Source organism: Mixophyes fleayi, chromosome 3, assembly GCF_038048845.1.
Source record: "Mixophyes fleayi isolate aMixFle1 chromosome 3, aMixFle1.hap1, whole genome shotgun sequence".
NCBI lineage: Eukaryota > Metazoa > Chordata > Amphibia > Anura > Limnodynastidae > Mixophyes > Mixophyes fleayi.
In genome coordinates, this window is record NC_134404.1 from 183,798,076 (window position 1) to 183,812,527 (window position 14,452).

The 14,452-nt window shown below is 37.8% G+C and overlaps 1 protein-coding gene across 1 annotated transcript in view; it reads right to left on the reverse strand.

The window, feature by feature from the left end:
* Positions 1 to 14,452, reverse strand: part of LOC142144240 (popeye domain-containing protein 1-like) — a 170,138-nt gene that overhangs the window by 112,863 nt on the left and 42,823 nt on the right. The window contains exons 3-4 of the mRNA XM_075202848.1: positions 8,180 to 8,288; positions 7,111 to 7,263 (exon numbers count right to left, since the gene is read on the reverse strand). Coding sequence (XP_075058949.1) covers positions 7,111 to 7,263; positions 8,180 to 8,288 — 262 coding nt within the window. The remainder of the gene's footprint in view (positions 1 to 7,110; positions 7,264 to 8,179; positions 8,289 to 14,452) is intronic.

The window sequence follows — 14,452 nt, forward strand, 5'->3', positions numbered from 1 at the left end:
AAAGTAATGTGGTAAACAATCACCACCCACTTTTGCATCATCTTTATGCGTCAACAAACCAGTCACCTTTCAATGACATCACCTTTTTTCAGCCAATGAAAACTGCTCTGGTGATGACTCCCACAAATTGTCAGGGCACAGACTTGTGGAGTATGAATGGGGTCAACCCGGGAAATTCCCGGGTCCGAGGTGCAGTATGAATGGTGTTTCTGAGCTGGGACGCTCAGAGACCCTGCAAAAACCCGGCTTCAAAAAGCCGGGATATTGCAGGGGCGGCAGTATGAAAGTGGTATTAATGGTAAAACATGAAAAAATGGATTTGAGTTACATTTACAATAGATAATCGCTGGATTTATGCCACTCGGATGGTAGCTGCTACCCGTTAATGGACGCTCGCATCTATTTTACAGCATGCACCCCTTAACCCTATTTGCATAGAAACAGCAGCCGCTCACCTGTAGCCGAGCAATTTGTGACACGGCAATAGTTTCTGCACTGCACAGTAGTTATATCTGCAAACAAGAGACGCATTGGGTCTAAGGAGAATATCTCCCAGTGTAAAAGAAATAGAAACAATTTATCTTGTTTGTTTTAGCTGTAATTGAAACTAGTATGTTGATAGAAAAATGAAAATAAGTATCTACTGTCCAACTAGTTATATTGGGACGTACTGTGGGACACATTTAAATTAACTTTGCCACAGTAAAATACACATATTAGGTATCAAAATACAGAAAGTAGTGGAACAGATAAGAACATACACTATATGGACAAAAATATTTGACCACACCTGTTAATTATTGAATTGGGGTGTCTCAATAAGACCCGTTGCAAGAGGTGTATAAAATCACCTAGCCATGGAGTCTCCATTTGCAAACATTTGTGATACTAAATGGGTCATTCTGAAGAGCTCAGTGACTTCAAGTGTGGTACTGTGATAGGATGCCCCCTTTGCAATAAGACGGTTCATGAAAATTCATCCCTGCTGGATATTTCACGGTCAACTGTAAGTGATATTATTAGAAAGTGGAAGCATTTAGGAACAGCAGTAACTCAGCCATGAAGCAGAAGACCAGGTAAAATCAGAGCAGGATCAACGACTGCTATGGTGCATAAAAGTTACCAACGCTCTGCTGATTCCATAGCTGAAGAGTTCCGGACTTCCGCATTAATGTAAGCACAAAAACTGCACGGCGGGACCTTAATGGAATGGACTCCATGGCCGAGCTGTTGCATGCAAGCCTCACATCACCAAGACCAATGCCAAGCATTGGATGGAGTGGTGTAAAGCACACAAACACTGGACTGTGGAGCAGTGGAATCATGCCTCTCTGTTTGGCAGTCAGATGGGTCTGGGTTTGGCGGATGCCGGGAGAACGTTACCTGCCTGTCTGTATTATGCCATCTATGACGTTTAGTGGAGGAGGGATAATGTTATGGGGCTGTTTTTCAGGGTTTGGGCTAGGCCCCTTATCTCCAGTGAAGGGCAATCTTAATGCTTCAGCATATGAAGTCATTTTGGACAATGCTACGCTTTCAACTTTGTGGCAACAGTTTGGGGATGGTCCTTTTCTATTCCAACATGACTGTGCCCCAGTGTACAAAGCAAGGACTACAAAGACATGGTTTGATGAGTTTGGTGTGCAGGAACTCAACTGGCTCCACAGAGCCCTGACCTCAACCCCATCAAACACCTTTGGGATGAACTGGAAAGGAGATTGCGAGCAAGTGCCTGACCTCATAAATGATCTATAGAATGAATAAGCACAAATTCCCACATAAACACTCCAACATCTTGTGGAAAGCCTTCCAAGAAGAGTGGAAGCTGTTATCGCTGCAAAAGGGGGACCAACTCCATATTAAAGTATATGTATTTGAATACAATGTCATTACACTCCATGTTGGTGTAATGGTCAAGCGTATAAATACTTTTGTCCATATAGAATATTTGTAGGGGTAAAATAATTTGTTTTTTTGTTTTTATTATTATTTTCATCTAATTTAGTTATTAGGTCCCTAAATTTATGCTTTATTTATAAACGCTGCCAAAAGAAAGCCCTTCCTATTTCACCAGCACATTGCAACTTAGTGACCACTTTGTAGAATATTTGCAAAGTGCAAGTTTTTTCCAGAAAAATACTAAGAGGGCGAAGTCAGCACTAGACTCTTATAAATTAGGCAGTACAGGCACTCAACACTGGCAGGTAGTGTGGTTATATAGGTTATATTTGGACGCCGCCTTCAATATACTGACTGTACATGTTAACATATAAAACATTCTGATTCCTTGGTCATTTTACTACTTGTTTTATTCATTATTATTTACATAATACACAGCGCTGCCCGAAAAATATTGAATAATTTCCTTCTGTCCCTGCCAAATTGGAACTTACAGTCTAATTTTCCTACTTCACATACACTTGTGCTAGTTAATCTACTAGGATGTTTTTTGGCTGTAGGAGAAAACACATGCAAATGCTGGGGGAACATTTAAACTCTAAATAGATATGCCCTGGTCAGAATCTATCTAACCCATAGCCCCAAGGCTGTAAGGCAGCAGTACTAAGTTTGCTTCAGGGTCTGATTTACTAGATGATTAAGGAATAATAATGAACCAACTGCCAATGTCATATGATAATGCTAAAACAACCATTGCAAGTCTAGGAATGGACCATTTCTGTACACACAGACTATACCAGTGGTGGGCAATCTCAGTCCTCAAGGGCTACCACCAGTTCATGTTTTTAGGATTTCTTTAATCATGCACAGCTGAGTTAATCTATTTGGCTGGGTGAGTAATTATCTCAGCTGTTTCTACAGGCAGAAATCCTAAAAACATGAACTGTTGGTAGCCCTTGAGGACTGCGTTTGCCCACCACTGGACTATACCTTCTAACACGCTTACATGAATCACAACACTCACCTCGTCTGCACACACCAATAATTCTATATTTTATTATTGTTATTTTATTATTTATATATCCCCAATCATATTGTGCAACACTGTACAGAGAATATGTAATCCTTCACATCAGTCAACTGAGCTGACAATCTAAATTTCCTACAACACACACATTAATGGTGATGATGATGATTCACACAGAGTCCATTTTTATTAGAAGCCAATTAACCTATCAGTAAGTTTTTTGGGCTTTTGGAATAAACCAGATCATTCAGAAGAAACCTTACAAATATGCAGCAGCAAACAAAATAGATACTCACATTACCCAGTCACTTACCAGTATAGGAGTCAGCTCTGTGGCACTACCCATGTGTATACATGCCATTTTTCAGTCATATGGAGAGGAGGGGGTGGGGAGGGCAAACCCAAACCCAAACCCAATCAATAAAAAGTTGGCTCCTATTCTCACCAGTATTCCTTTGATATGCTCCTCCACTGTCAACTACCTTTTCCACTGCAGCTCAAACTCACCCTCCCTCCACTGTGCTCTTCTTGCCTTTACCTTAATTTAACACTCCAAGGGGTATATTTACTAAACTGCGGGTTTGAAAAAGTGGAGATGTTGCCTATAGCAACCAATTAGATTCTAGCTGTAGAATGCAGCTAGAATCTGATTGGTTGCTATAGGCAACATCTCCACTTTTTCAAACCCGCAGTTTAGTAAATCTAGCCCCAAGTGCTTCACTGGTTACATTGGTCATGCAGTCTCCCTACTCTCATCATCTTTGCCACTACACCAGGAAGGAGCCTGAAGGCTTAAGCTCAAGAGCTACCAACAAGTGATGCTTTTCAGGATTTCTGTCTGTAGAAACAGGTGGGATAATTACTGAAGAGTAGATTAACCCACCAGTGCATGATTAAAGAAATCCTGAAAACATGAACTGTTGGTAGCTCTTGATGACCAAGTTTGAGCATTCCTGCCTTATGCTATATTACTACTGTCACAGCAGCCACAAGACTACCCTTCTACAGACAGATGTGTTTTTTTTCTCTTATTAAAAACTCTATGGGGGGGAATTCAATTGCCCGCTTTACGGGTAAAAGTAATGCGGCCTGCGCATTATTACGATTACGGTAATAATGAGCTTTATTACCATTACGGTAATAATGCGCTTTATTACCATTATTACGGTAGCTTCAACACTGGTTTTTTGTTTGCAGCTCCCTGAGCTGCAAGCAGAAAGCCGGGTTAAAACTACCGTAATAACGGTAATAGTTTTAACGCCGTGAAAATTTGGGGGGGGGAATTGAAATCTCCCCTATAAATGTTTTTCTCTTCATGTTGCAACCTGGAGCGTGCAAGATGATGATTTTTATTTTAGAGCTACAATAAAGTTAATGGAGCGTATCTGAAGTGTGAAAGTGCTCCAAAAGAACATTCTTCTGGAAGTACTCAAATAGGTAAGACAAAGAAGCACATTTATAAAAGTGTGCATATAGAAAAACTGAGAAAAATAAGAGATGCTGAACAGCAATGGACAAACACGACCAACATTTATAAAAACTCTGCTGACCATTTTTAAAACTCTTCCCCAAACAACACCACATATTGTAAGCAGCTGTAAGTGATACTTACAGTGTATGCTGTGATCACTCGGATAAGCTCCACCCCCTTTTCACACCACCACAAATAAGTTTTACCTAAAAGTATTCATTATTTCTACAACTGCCTTAAATTATGTAACTAAATGTCGCCAAAATGACTTGCTTAAAAAGAAAGAGAGAGACTTGCACTGTGTTGCAGTGCTCCTAGCAAATTCCAGCATCATTTCATAGTCCAAGCACTCGGCATTCTCAGGAATTGAGTATTAATAATTAATAATGTTTAGAAACCACACATTCTTATCACTGATTATATTTGTATTACGCTGATGAGCCACACATCTTCAGATATTCCCTGCTGTGAAATAAATAAAGTGAGGAAATTTAGCTCTGTAACCGGTCTTCCAGCCCATGAGAATTATTTTTTTTTAGCAACTTTTAATGTTTTTTCCATGTCCCTGTTTCCTTAAAGATGTCATGGTTTATGATGTTTGTATAGTGGTTACTAGTTTGGTGGATTCCAATGGCAGGAACAGTTTATAGGGACAATTGTGTACTGTGCTTTTAAGTACAGATTAGGAGCCTGGGGACTCAAGAATAGCAAAGGCTAGAAATAGCGAGGGGTCAGGAGCCAGAGAGGGGGATGTCCGAGAGCTAGAGGTCAGGAGTCAGAGGGTAGTCATCCGAGAGCCACTGGTCAAAGCACAGGAAAGCAGCCAGGAAGGTACAGGATTCAGAATGCAGATTCACAGAGACAAGGCTAAATAGACTGGCCTGGTGACCCCTGCATGCTAACCCAGAGGCCTTTAGGACATATGAAACTAGCACAGGTCAGAAACTGCACCAACATAGTACCTGACAGATTACCTGTCAAAGCAACATGAAAATCTCATATTCAAAAGTACCATAACATCATGATCATTTTTTTTTGTGCATAACTGTACCAAGCACGGGGAAGTATATGCTAGACGGTTTTATGTAATACCTCAGTGCAGGCTAAAAGAAAACTTAGGGTTGTGTCCCCAATGTAGTCACACATATCCCTTGCTGCTAGTCCAGGCCTCAGTTATTGTACTGTGAGAGGGTTATCATATGTCAATAAAACTAGCAGAATAGTTCTGGGAAGGGATATGGGTAAGAGAAGACAATTTATGGTAACTGTACAGAATGGTGAGCTCTGCAAACTGATTAGCTTTCACGCAAGTCCTATTACTAGAATCTTTTCAAGCATGCCTTAGTAGAGCAGTCTTTTTGGCTTACCTGGTAACAATTAATATAATCGTTAATTATTTTACTAGCTACATTTATGAAAGCACTCTACATAGTGGTACAAAGTTCAAGCGCACTGTTGTGCTAGCCTCAAGGTGTTTATCCTTGCTGCAGTTAAACACTGCATCTATGATTGTAACAACACCCTACATCTACGCACAGTGGAAATAGCCATTTCACTAGCTGAATCAATATTCAAAAAAATTAAACCTATTAATACACTAGGTTGTCCTACCTCATGAATATTCATCAAGTGCCACAATGATATAACGTGATAATTGATTGGCAGCATTCTCATGAGCACTGCTTCAACCAACAAAATAGCTACCTTCACTGTGCATAAGTGATAAAGTGCTGTTTAATTTTTATCCTTTACTTTATTAAAAAAAATATATATGCAATTTGAAACTCTATATGATCTCAAAATAGAAAAACAAAGGCAATGCAGTTATTCTTTGTATCTACAATATATGCAATTCTGAGGGACTGAACCATAGAAACATGACATTACGAATGAATGAGAAAACAATGTTTACTATTAATACATATTTATATGGATTGAAAGTTCTATGAAATTCATCATAAATATCCAGGAGAACACATCTTGTCTTCCATCCCCCCAATACATTTATTGTGGATGTTGGGAATATTTTGCATTAATTGTGGACTGCCACTACTATAGATCATAAGTTCAGAAATGAAAGTTCAAAGGTTCCAAAGTAGTGAACCACTGTTTTAGGATGCATGAATGGAACATCAATATTGTTATAGGAATTAACTTTAATTGGCCGCAGTTGACGCAGCCGAGGATACTTTAATCTAGGCTATTTCAAACCACAAAGATGCATCACATCCCTTTACCTAGGAAAAGTGCTACATATTTACACTGAACATGTGGGTTAAATGTGGGTTATCTTATGAAATGCCTGTTTTACCTCTAGCTTCAGTTTAACACCAGTGGTTTTTGCATTGTCTACATCTTTTTCTTTATTAAAAACAGTAACCATTATAATGAATTGTAAGGAAATCAGTAGACAGCGAGACTTATAAAACAGTGAATACGAATGAGTACTGCCTGCTATTAATGCAGCTAGTGGCACTTTGCATTGCATGGCTGATGAGTCTTGATTGTTATCAAGCTATTATTCCCAGGGCTCTCTGGGAAGACAAGAAGAAGATTGGAGAAAAGTTAGTTAATGTCGTTTGGCTGCTTTTCTCCTCATAGAGAAGTCCTGAACACAAATGGAGGGTGCAGTCAAATGTGATTGCTCTGGTAAGGCCATGTGATAATAGTTGGGAAGCCTAATGTCAAATCGAAACCCACTGTCCACAAACACCTTTTCATTTAATGCATAGAGTTTATCTGCAATGTCTCCCCTGATCAACACTGAAAAGAGTCTTGAGATGAAGCGGTGCTTGGCAAATAATAAATACAGTTTTTTCCTCCTCCAAGTAATGTATCGGCACTTTGTTTCTGCAGTAAGTGTTACCTGTAAAACAGCATCATAAGCAACATTACAAAACAGAACAATCATTTGAAATATAGATATGGACAGTTTGTTTTTTATGCAAGATTTGTTTCTTCTTATACACTGTAAAAAATATATGCCTACTGTTCTGCAGCTTAATATTGTTGGTTACCAAACACATGTATAAAGGATATCTGGTCAAGAAAATATAATCAATGCAACAAATAGAGACCTGGGGGTATATTTACTAAACTGCAGGTTTGAAAAAGTGGAGATGTTGCCTATAACAACCAATCAGATTCTAGCTGTCATTTTGTAGAGTGTACTTAATAAATGATAACTAGAATCTGATTGGTTGCTATAAGCAACATCTCCACTTTGTCAAACCCACAGTTTAGTATATATACCCCTGGTTCCTAGCGGAAGGTTGTCTTTTGATCACCAAATTGTAATTTTAAACTTAAAATTATACTTAAATAATAGAAGACAATGCATTTTTTTAAGCTTAACTCACAATATTACTAACTGTTGAAGAAGTGATATGACTACTATATAACTATACCTATGTTTTGTTTTTCTAGTTATATTTTAGGTCCTGCTTCTGCCTTAATTTAGCACTAGAGGCTCTCTACTACCATAATGTTTCAGATTTATCATCCCATATTCTAGCTGCAAGCAGTTGTTAAATGAGTTATCTTCACATTTGCTGACTGTCCATGTTTTGTTGGCCGATTAAGAAAATCATTCCTGTTTAGCCTCATAACTGTGGAGAACTTTGATGAATTAAAGTGAATGTTATTTCCATCTCCAGTTTGTTTATGCAAGTGAATCCAATATTCCTCACCTGTAAATTCTAGGTCGTCTCTACTATAATAAAATAAATTGGAAAAAACAGCTTAAGTCAGTCATGCTGTGAAAAAATGTATATGCTTATTACCTGAAAAATACCCTCTTCGGAGGGCCGAAGTGAGTCCCACTCCGGTGAATCCAAAAACTGAAGTGGAAAAATGTAATGAAGAAACTCTCCATCCACAGTCACACGTATCCTGCCATATAAGATATACATCATTATCACGCAGATATGCCACATAACACATGCACATTGACACTGAAAAGGTCACAGGCTTTAATTTCATTTTGGTACAACTTCCTATTTCAGTCGTAAGAGGTTCTTCATTTTTAGACAACCACTTTGACCAGTCCCCTTCTCCCATTACCTAAAAGCTAAGATTAAATATACACTTTGCTTTTGGATCTTAGGTTTGTGCAACATATTGTCAGTTAATGGTATACAATTCCACCTGTTACTGAATAACACATGAATTTAAATTCTAGGAGTATATTTACTAAACAACGGATTCAAAAAAGTGATGTTGCCAATAGCAGCCAATCAGATTCTAGGTATTTATTTAATACATTCTACAAAATGACAGCTAGAATCTGATTGGTTGCTATAGGCAAAATCTCCACTTTTTCAAACCCGCAGTCTAGTAAATATACCCCTTAAACTCCAACACATTTGAGACAAATTATTAAACTTTTTTGTATATGCCATTGAGAAAGCGCAGACATTTTTGTTCACACTTCAGATAACATCAGTTCACCTATAACAAAAATATATAACAAACTATATATCAACCTTCGCAGCGTATGGACAAATATCTGTAAATTGGGCACTTCTGCTTATAATTTACTCTAGCGTAAAAAAGTGACTGTTTTATAGTACAAGTTCTATTGTTTCTGGTATTCTTCCATTCCTGTTCCTTGTACATCTATCTGTTTTATACATGGTCTGTTGACTATAAAAACTTTCAGCAATACAATTTCCAAATGAAAAAAGTGACACAAGTTTATTGAACGCCATGTTTTATATCCCAAAATACATTTAGTATCTCTTCTTCAGACGTTATAGCGAGGCTAGAATTTTACCTGCTAAATTGTAGCTTATAAAATAATCAAACTAAACAATATATTTTAGTTGCCATGCTAAATCTTTCTGTAGGGAAATGATGTATATCTTTTAGTTCTTGTAACAGCACAGTGACCGTGATGAACTAATCTACTGTTTTGACTCTGAGAACACTACAGCCTGATGCTCTCATAATATGTAGTTCTATTAGGGACTTGAAGCCCAAAGTGTACATGTTGGGGCTCTGAAAACTAAAATGTGACCACACACAAATATTAGTGGCCCATAATGGCTCCCAAAATGGACACTATGGGGTAAATGTATCAAGCTGAGAGTCTGCCGGCGGGTTTGAAAAGTGGAGATGTTGCCTATAGCAACCAATCAGATTCTAGCTGTCATTTTGTAGAATGTACTAAATAAATGATAGCTGGAACCCAACTGGTTTTTCAAACCCGCCGGAAAACTCTCAGCTTGATACATTTAACCCTATGTCTGATAATGATCACATCACAATTGTTTGGATTGTTACGGCACTTGCCCCTAAATGCAGTTGGAAGATGGCCAATATTGGCCTTTGCGGGTGTTTTTTTTTTTATTTTAGAAAAAAAGATAGTTTACATTTTTTCAGTGTGCTGCAAGTGACCACTTTTGCCTTGCAGTTTTTTTTAATCTATAAAATATTTATAACATTACATCTATATCAAATATATGAATTGCATTGTAAAAGAAAATGTACACATTTAGTAAAGAAAATACATAAGTCCTAGTCTTTTTCTATTAAGGTCTTAAATTAATGTAGTTTCTTTCATATCTGTGGCCTCTGTATCTGCAGATTAGTTTTCTATTTCTAGCGTACATTAAATGTTTGCAGGAGATTCTCTTTCTTATCCCATTCTAAACCATGCCCTCTGTAAAAAGAAAAAAAAAAAACACAAAGCAGAACAAGCTCTTGTTGTGACAGGGAACAAGTGTGTGAAGAGTGATAAGGTTTGAAGGTTTGGTGGCAAATCTATCTCAGCTGTCAAATAATTTCTATATGTTTAGCTTCATATCTAAGGTATGGTGGAATATGGAGCTGCACACGAGATATGAATGAATGACTTGTAAATGTCACAGAACTCTGTGGTACATTACAGTTACCAAATAAGGTCACTATAACCATTCACTAGTCACTTAAACCCTCCAACGGCCTTGTGTTTCCATATTTTTCTGACACTCACCAACCAGCCGCCAATAAAGTCTCGCTGTCTATAACAAATGTGGAATTTATTCATGTTTACTGGGACAAGTAAATAAAAGCCCTAAGACAGCGTTTCCCAAACACAGTCCTCAGGACCCCTAACAGTGCAGGTTTTCCAGGTCACAAGTGATATAGTTAGTACAACCTGTGGATCTTTCAAAATGTGTCCGTCAGTAATGAATACACCTGTGCTCCAGCAAAGAGATATGGAAAACACGCACTGTTAGAGGTCCATGAGGACTGGGTTGGGAAACACTGCCCTAGGACAATATTGACAAAAGTTCCTTAAAGAAATGCAAATGTCCATATATTACGTAATCCTAAAAAAAATTACATTTTGGAGCTACTTTGGTTTTAAACATAAGATATTCTACAATCTATGGGCCTGAGTCATTAAAGAGAGCAAAGCATAAAAAAGGAGTAACTTTGCACCTGGGCAAAACCATGTTGCATTAGAGGGGGAAGTAAATTTAAAATGTTATGGCAGATTTATAGTTGGGGTCAGACATGACCTAGATTTACATTTCAGTGTAAAAATAAAGCTATCAAGTATTTGTGTGCTACATGACAAAACAGCCAGTATTTTCCCTATGTGCAAAATAATAAACTAATTTGCACCCCTTGTATTGTAACATGTTTTGTCCAGGAGAAAACCTACTCCTTTTTTTTGCTTTGCTTTGCTCTCCTTAATGACCTATAAGTTTTTATATCTGGCTTGGTAAATATGAAAAAAACAAAACAACGGCCAGCCGATCTTGAGGCCAGTAAAATAATAATTGATCATAAAATAATAATAATACATCCAGTTCTCAAAAGGGTAAACAATTTACCCAATTATGGAAAGCACAATTCCAGCTTAGCAGTAACTTCCGCATTATTTATTTATTAAATTCATAAGGGTGTTATGAGATTACATGTAAACAGGGATTTGGGCTTTCTCCAGGCATACCTTTTAATGATAATGGAGATCTTAAAAAATAAAATCTCAGAAAAAATTATCTGCTCAAGTTTTTTTTGTAATAATATATTCCTCAACTGATCATTAGATTATATCCTTACATTTATATTCATTTTTCTACTCCATTATGGTTGAAAAATATAATTTAACCTAACTCCACCCCCGCTTGTTGCTCTTTTCCACCTGTACCCAGACCAACTGTCCAACCACTATCAATATGTCTGGGGCCATAGTCTAGTAGGGGCTAGAGTGGCAATAGCACAACTTTGGAAACATCCATCCTCCCCTACCATCCCCAAAATTGTCGCAAAAATTAATTTTAGTTTTAGCATGGAAACACAAGATGACCCATATTCTATGGCCATATCATCCACTATCATTAAATGGATGCCTTGGCACAAGTTCACTACTGATGGAGAAGTGTCTAGACTCTTACGCCCCCCAGTGGCAACAGATTCCTCTACACCTGACCCAGCTGCCCTACTTGTATCACCTAATTGAGGTCCCTATAACCATGTTAACCCTGGGTCCTCTTATATAATCAAATGGCTCTATATTTAACAAAATGCTTTGTTTTCATTGTTTTGACTGTTCCCCACTTTGTACCACCACTCCACTTCCTTCTCTTTATTCTGTACCCTCTCTCTCCATACCTCAAAACCTTTAATAAAAATTAATAATGTTAAAAAAAAAGAAAAATATAATATAATATAAGCACATCAGATTCCCTGCAGCACTAAGGGTGATCTCCAGCAGATGTGCTGAAGGCTTTTCCAGCTAGAAATGTCTCGCATCACTCTGTGCTGACACACTGAAGTGAATGGAAAATGTCTCCAGTCATATGTGCGTGAGTAAGCTCTAAAGACACTGCAAGCATAGTCCCTCCTGTGACAGGGACGAGCATTCCCTATTGACTTCAGTGTGTCAGCACAGAACAGTGTGAGCGCCAAGAACGTTGCCACTGCTCTAGATTTTTATTCTTTAGCTCTGCATTGGTTTCACCAGGAATAACCTTTTTTTTCCTCCACCCATTTTAATCTTATATTGTTTCATCAGAACAGATATGACTTTATTTTGAGTAAATTTACTCATAGTTGAGTAAATATATTTTTCGGTTATAGGCATTATATAGAGAAACCTAGACAACAGAATATATATAGACTTTTCCATGACTGCATCATTAGCAACTTTCACTCAATATCCCAAATTTAATTCTGCAACCTGTAAGAAGACAGAATATAGATATTTATTAGATCTACATGTGTGGGTCATAACAAGGAAGTATATACTTTTTCTGTGGTGTTTTTTTGTTTGTTTTTTATCCACAAAAAGGGAAATCGTTTTATTTATTTAATATCATTGGATGTCATGGACACCTAAACTCTACATTCGAGTTAACATGTGCCCTAATACAAGGGCCTAATACAAGGGGGCAGTGGAAGAGCTTCTCTGGGTCCTATAGGAATCTCCTTCCTGACAGGAAACACTGGTGATTACACCACCACCATCACTAGTATTTTAGTCAGCCCTTCATGGCCTCCTCAGCACAGGACATCTCTTAGAGCTCAAGCTGTGTTTGTGCTCAGGAAGGCATTGGATTTCTAGAGGAAAACCTGACTGCTTTCCGTATGTGAGCCAGGTTACTCCTGACTAGCTAATACTGCTAGTTATTATCAGCATAATAAGAGCTGGAGGGGTTAAAGTGTAGAAGCAAATTTTTACGTCTATGGCACTTAAAGGATTGAAAGGAAAATCATCTGACACCACACTGTGAAATCACTACAACAACCTCTTAGTGATAAATAGGCTAAGGAAAAGGGGAATGCGGAATTTACTAACACATTAATAGATCAATTCACCCTACATCTAATTGGAGATGGCTTAACAGTTATGATCCCAATGTAAACTGGATATTCTAAGTGCTGGCAGTAGTGGAGACCTATGACAAATCTTTGTAACTCTTCAAAGTCTTGCCTTGCTACAAAAACAAAGCAAAATGTAAAAAATAAATAAATTTTAAATATATATATATATATATATATATATATATATATATATATATATAGCGTAGGCAAATGTAAATGATGTGACTTATTGTACATATGCATGTGCGTATACTGCTGTGTGTGGTGTTTGGTTAAGTAGTACTTGCCATACATAGACAGAGTGTACATACACACAGATTCAAATTGAAACGTATCTTGATAGATAAACTTTGATTTCAATACAGTTGGAACTATGTTCAAGTTCCGCAATTCTTTTTAAAAAGCTACATACACGCTTTGGACCAGGGAGCGTAAGTACGCACTATTGTGAACCTGTTAGATTTACAGTGCTGAACCCGAGTAGCCTGATAGTCTGGGTAACGCAGTACAGTAAGTGACATTTGTCAGAGTCACATGATGGGAGCACGCTTTTGAGGGGATTATGCGTTGGCTAGCAAGTAATCCAAGCTGCCTTATTCAGCAGGATCAATCAGGTATAGCTCTACAAGTGATGTTTAAGGAAAACAATAATCTGTTACCTAAATGCTGCAGTGCAGCAGGAGCAATCCTAAGTGGAGCGTGACAATCCCACCACAAGTGAGTGTTAGCTCTTGGGCCATGTGAACTTATCTCTGATAAACTTGAAAGTGTGTGGGATGTCAGATGTTGATTATTCTGCAAAATGAATGTTGTGATCAAGTGATTAATGCTGCAATGTATTCTGTGATGCAAATAGACTGTACTGGAGAGAATGGAATAAACTAAATCCTATATTGTTTATTTATTCAAAGATGATGATCTGGTGTCTTCATCAATAGTGTCTGTGTACGACATCACCTGCTGCATCTGCATTACATCTGTTCACGCGTTATCAAACCTACATGTGCGAGGACCTTTGTTTGCTTACTGTAAACACACAGCATTCTGGTGTGGGAGAGACTGAGCTATGGACAAGTGATTGACTCAAGGGTACTACCAGGTAGAAGTTATGAAGGGCACGCTACCATAACACACCCATACAAACAGGTATTACATGTACATTGTACAGAGAATAAAATATTAATTCCAATATGCTAGCAAAAAAGAACCCTCTATATCTCCTGCCAAAAAAACACTAT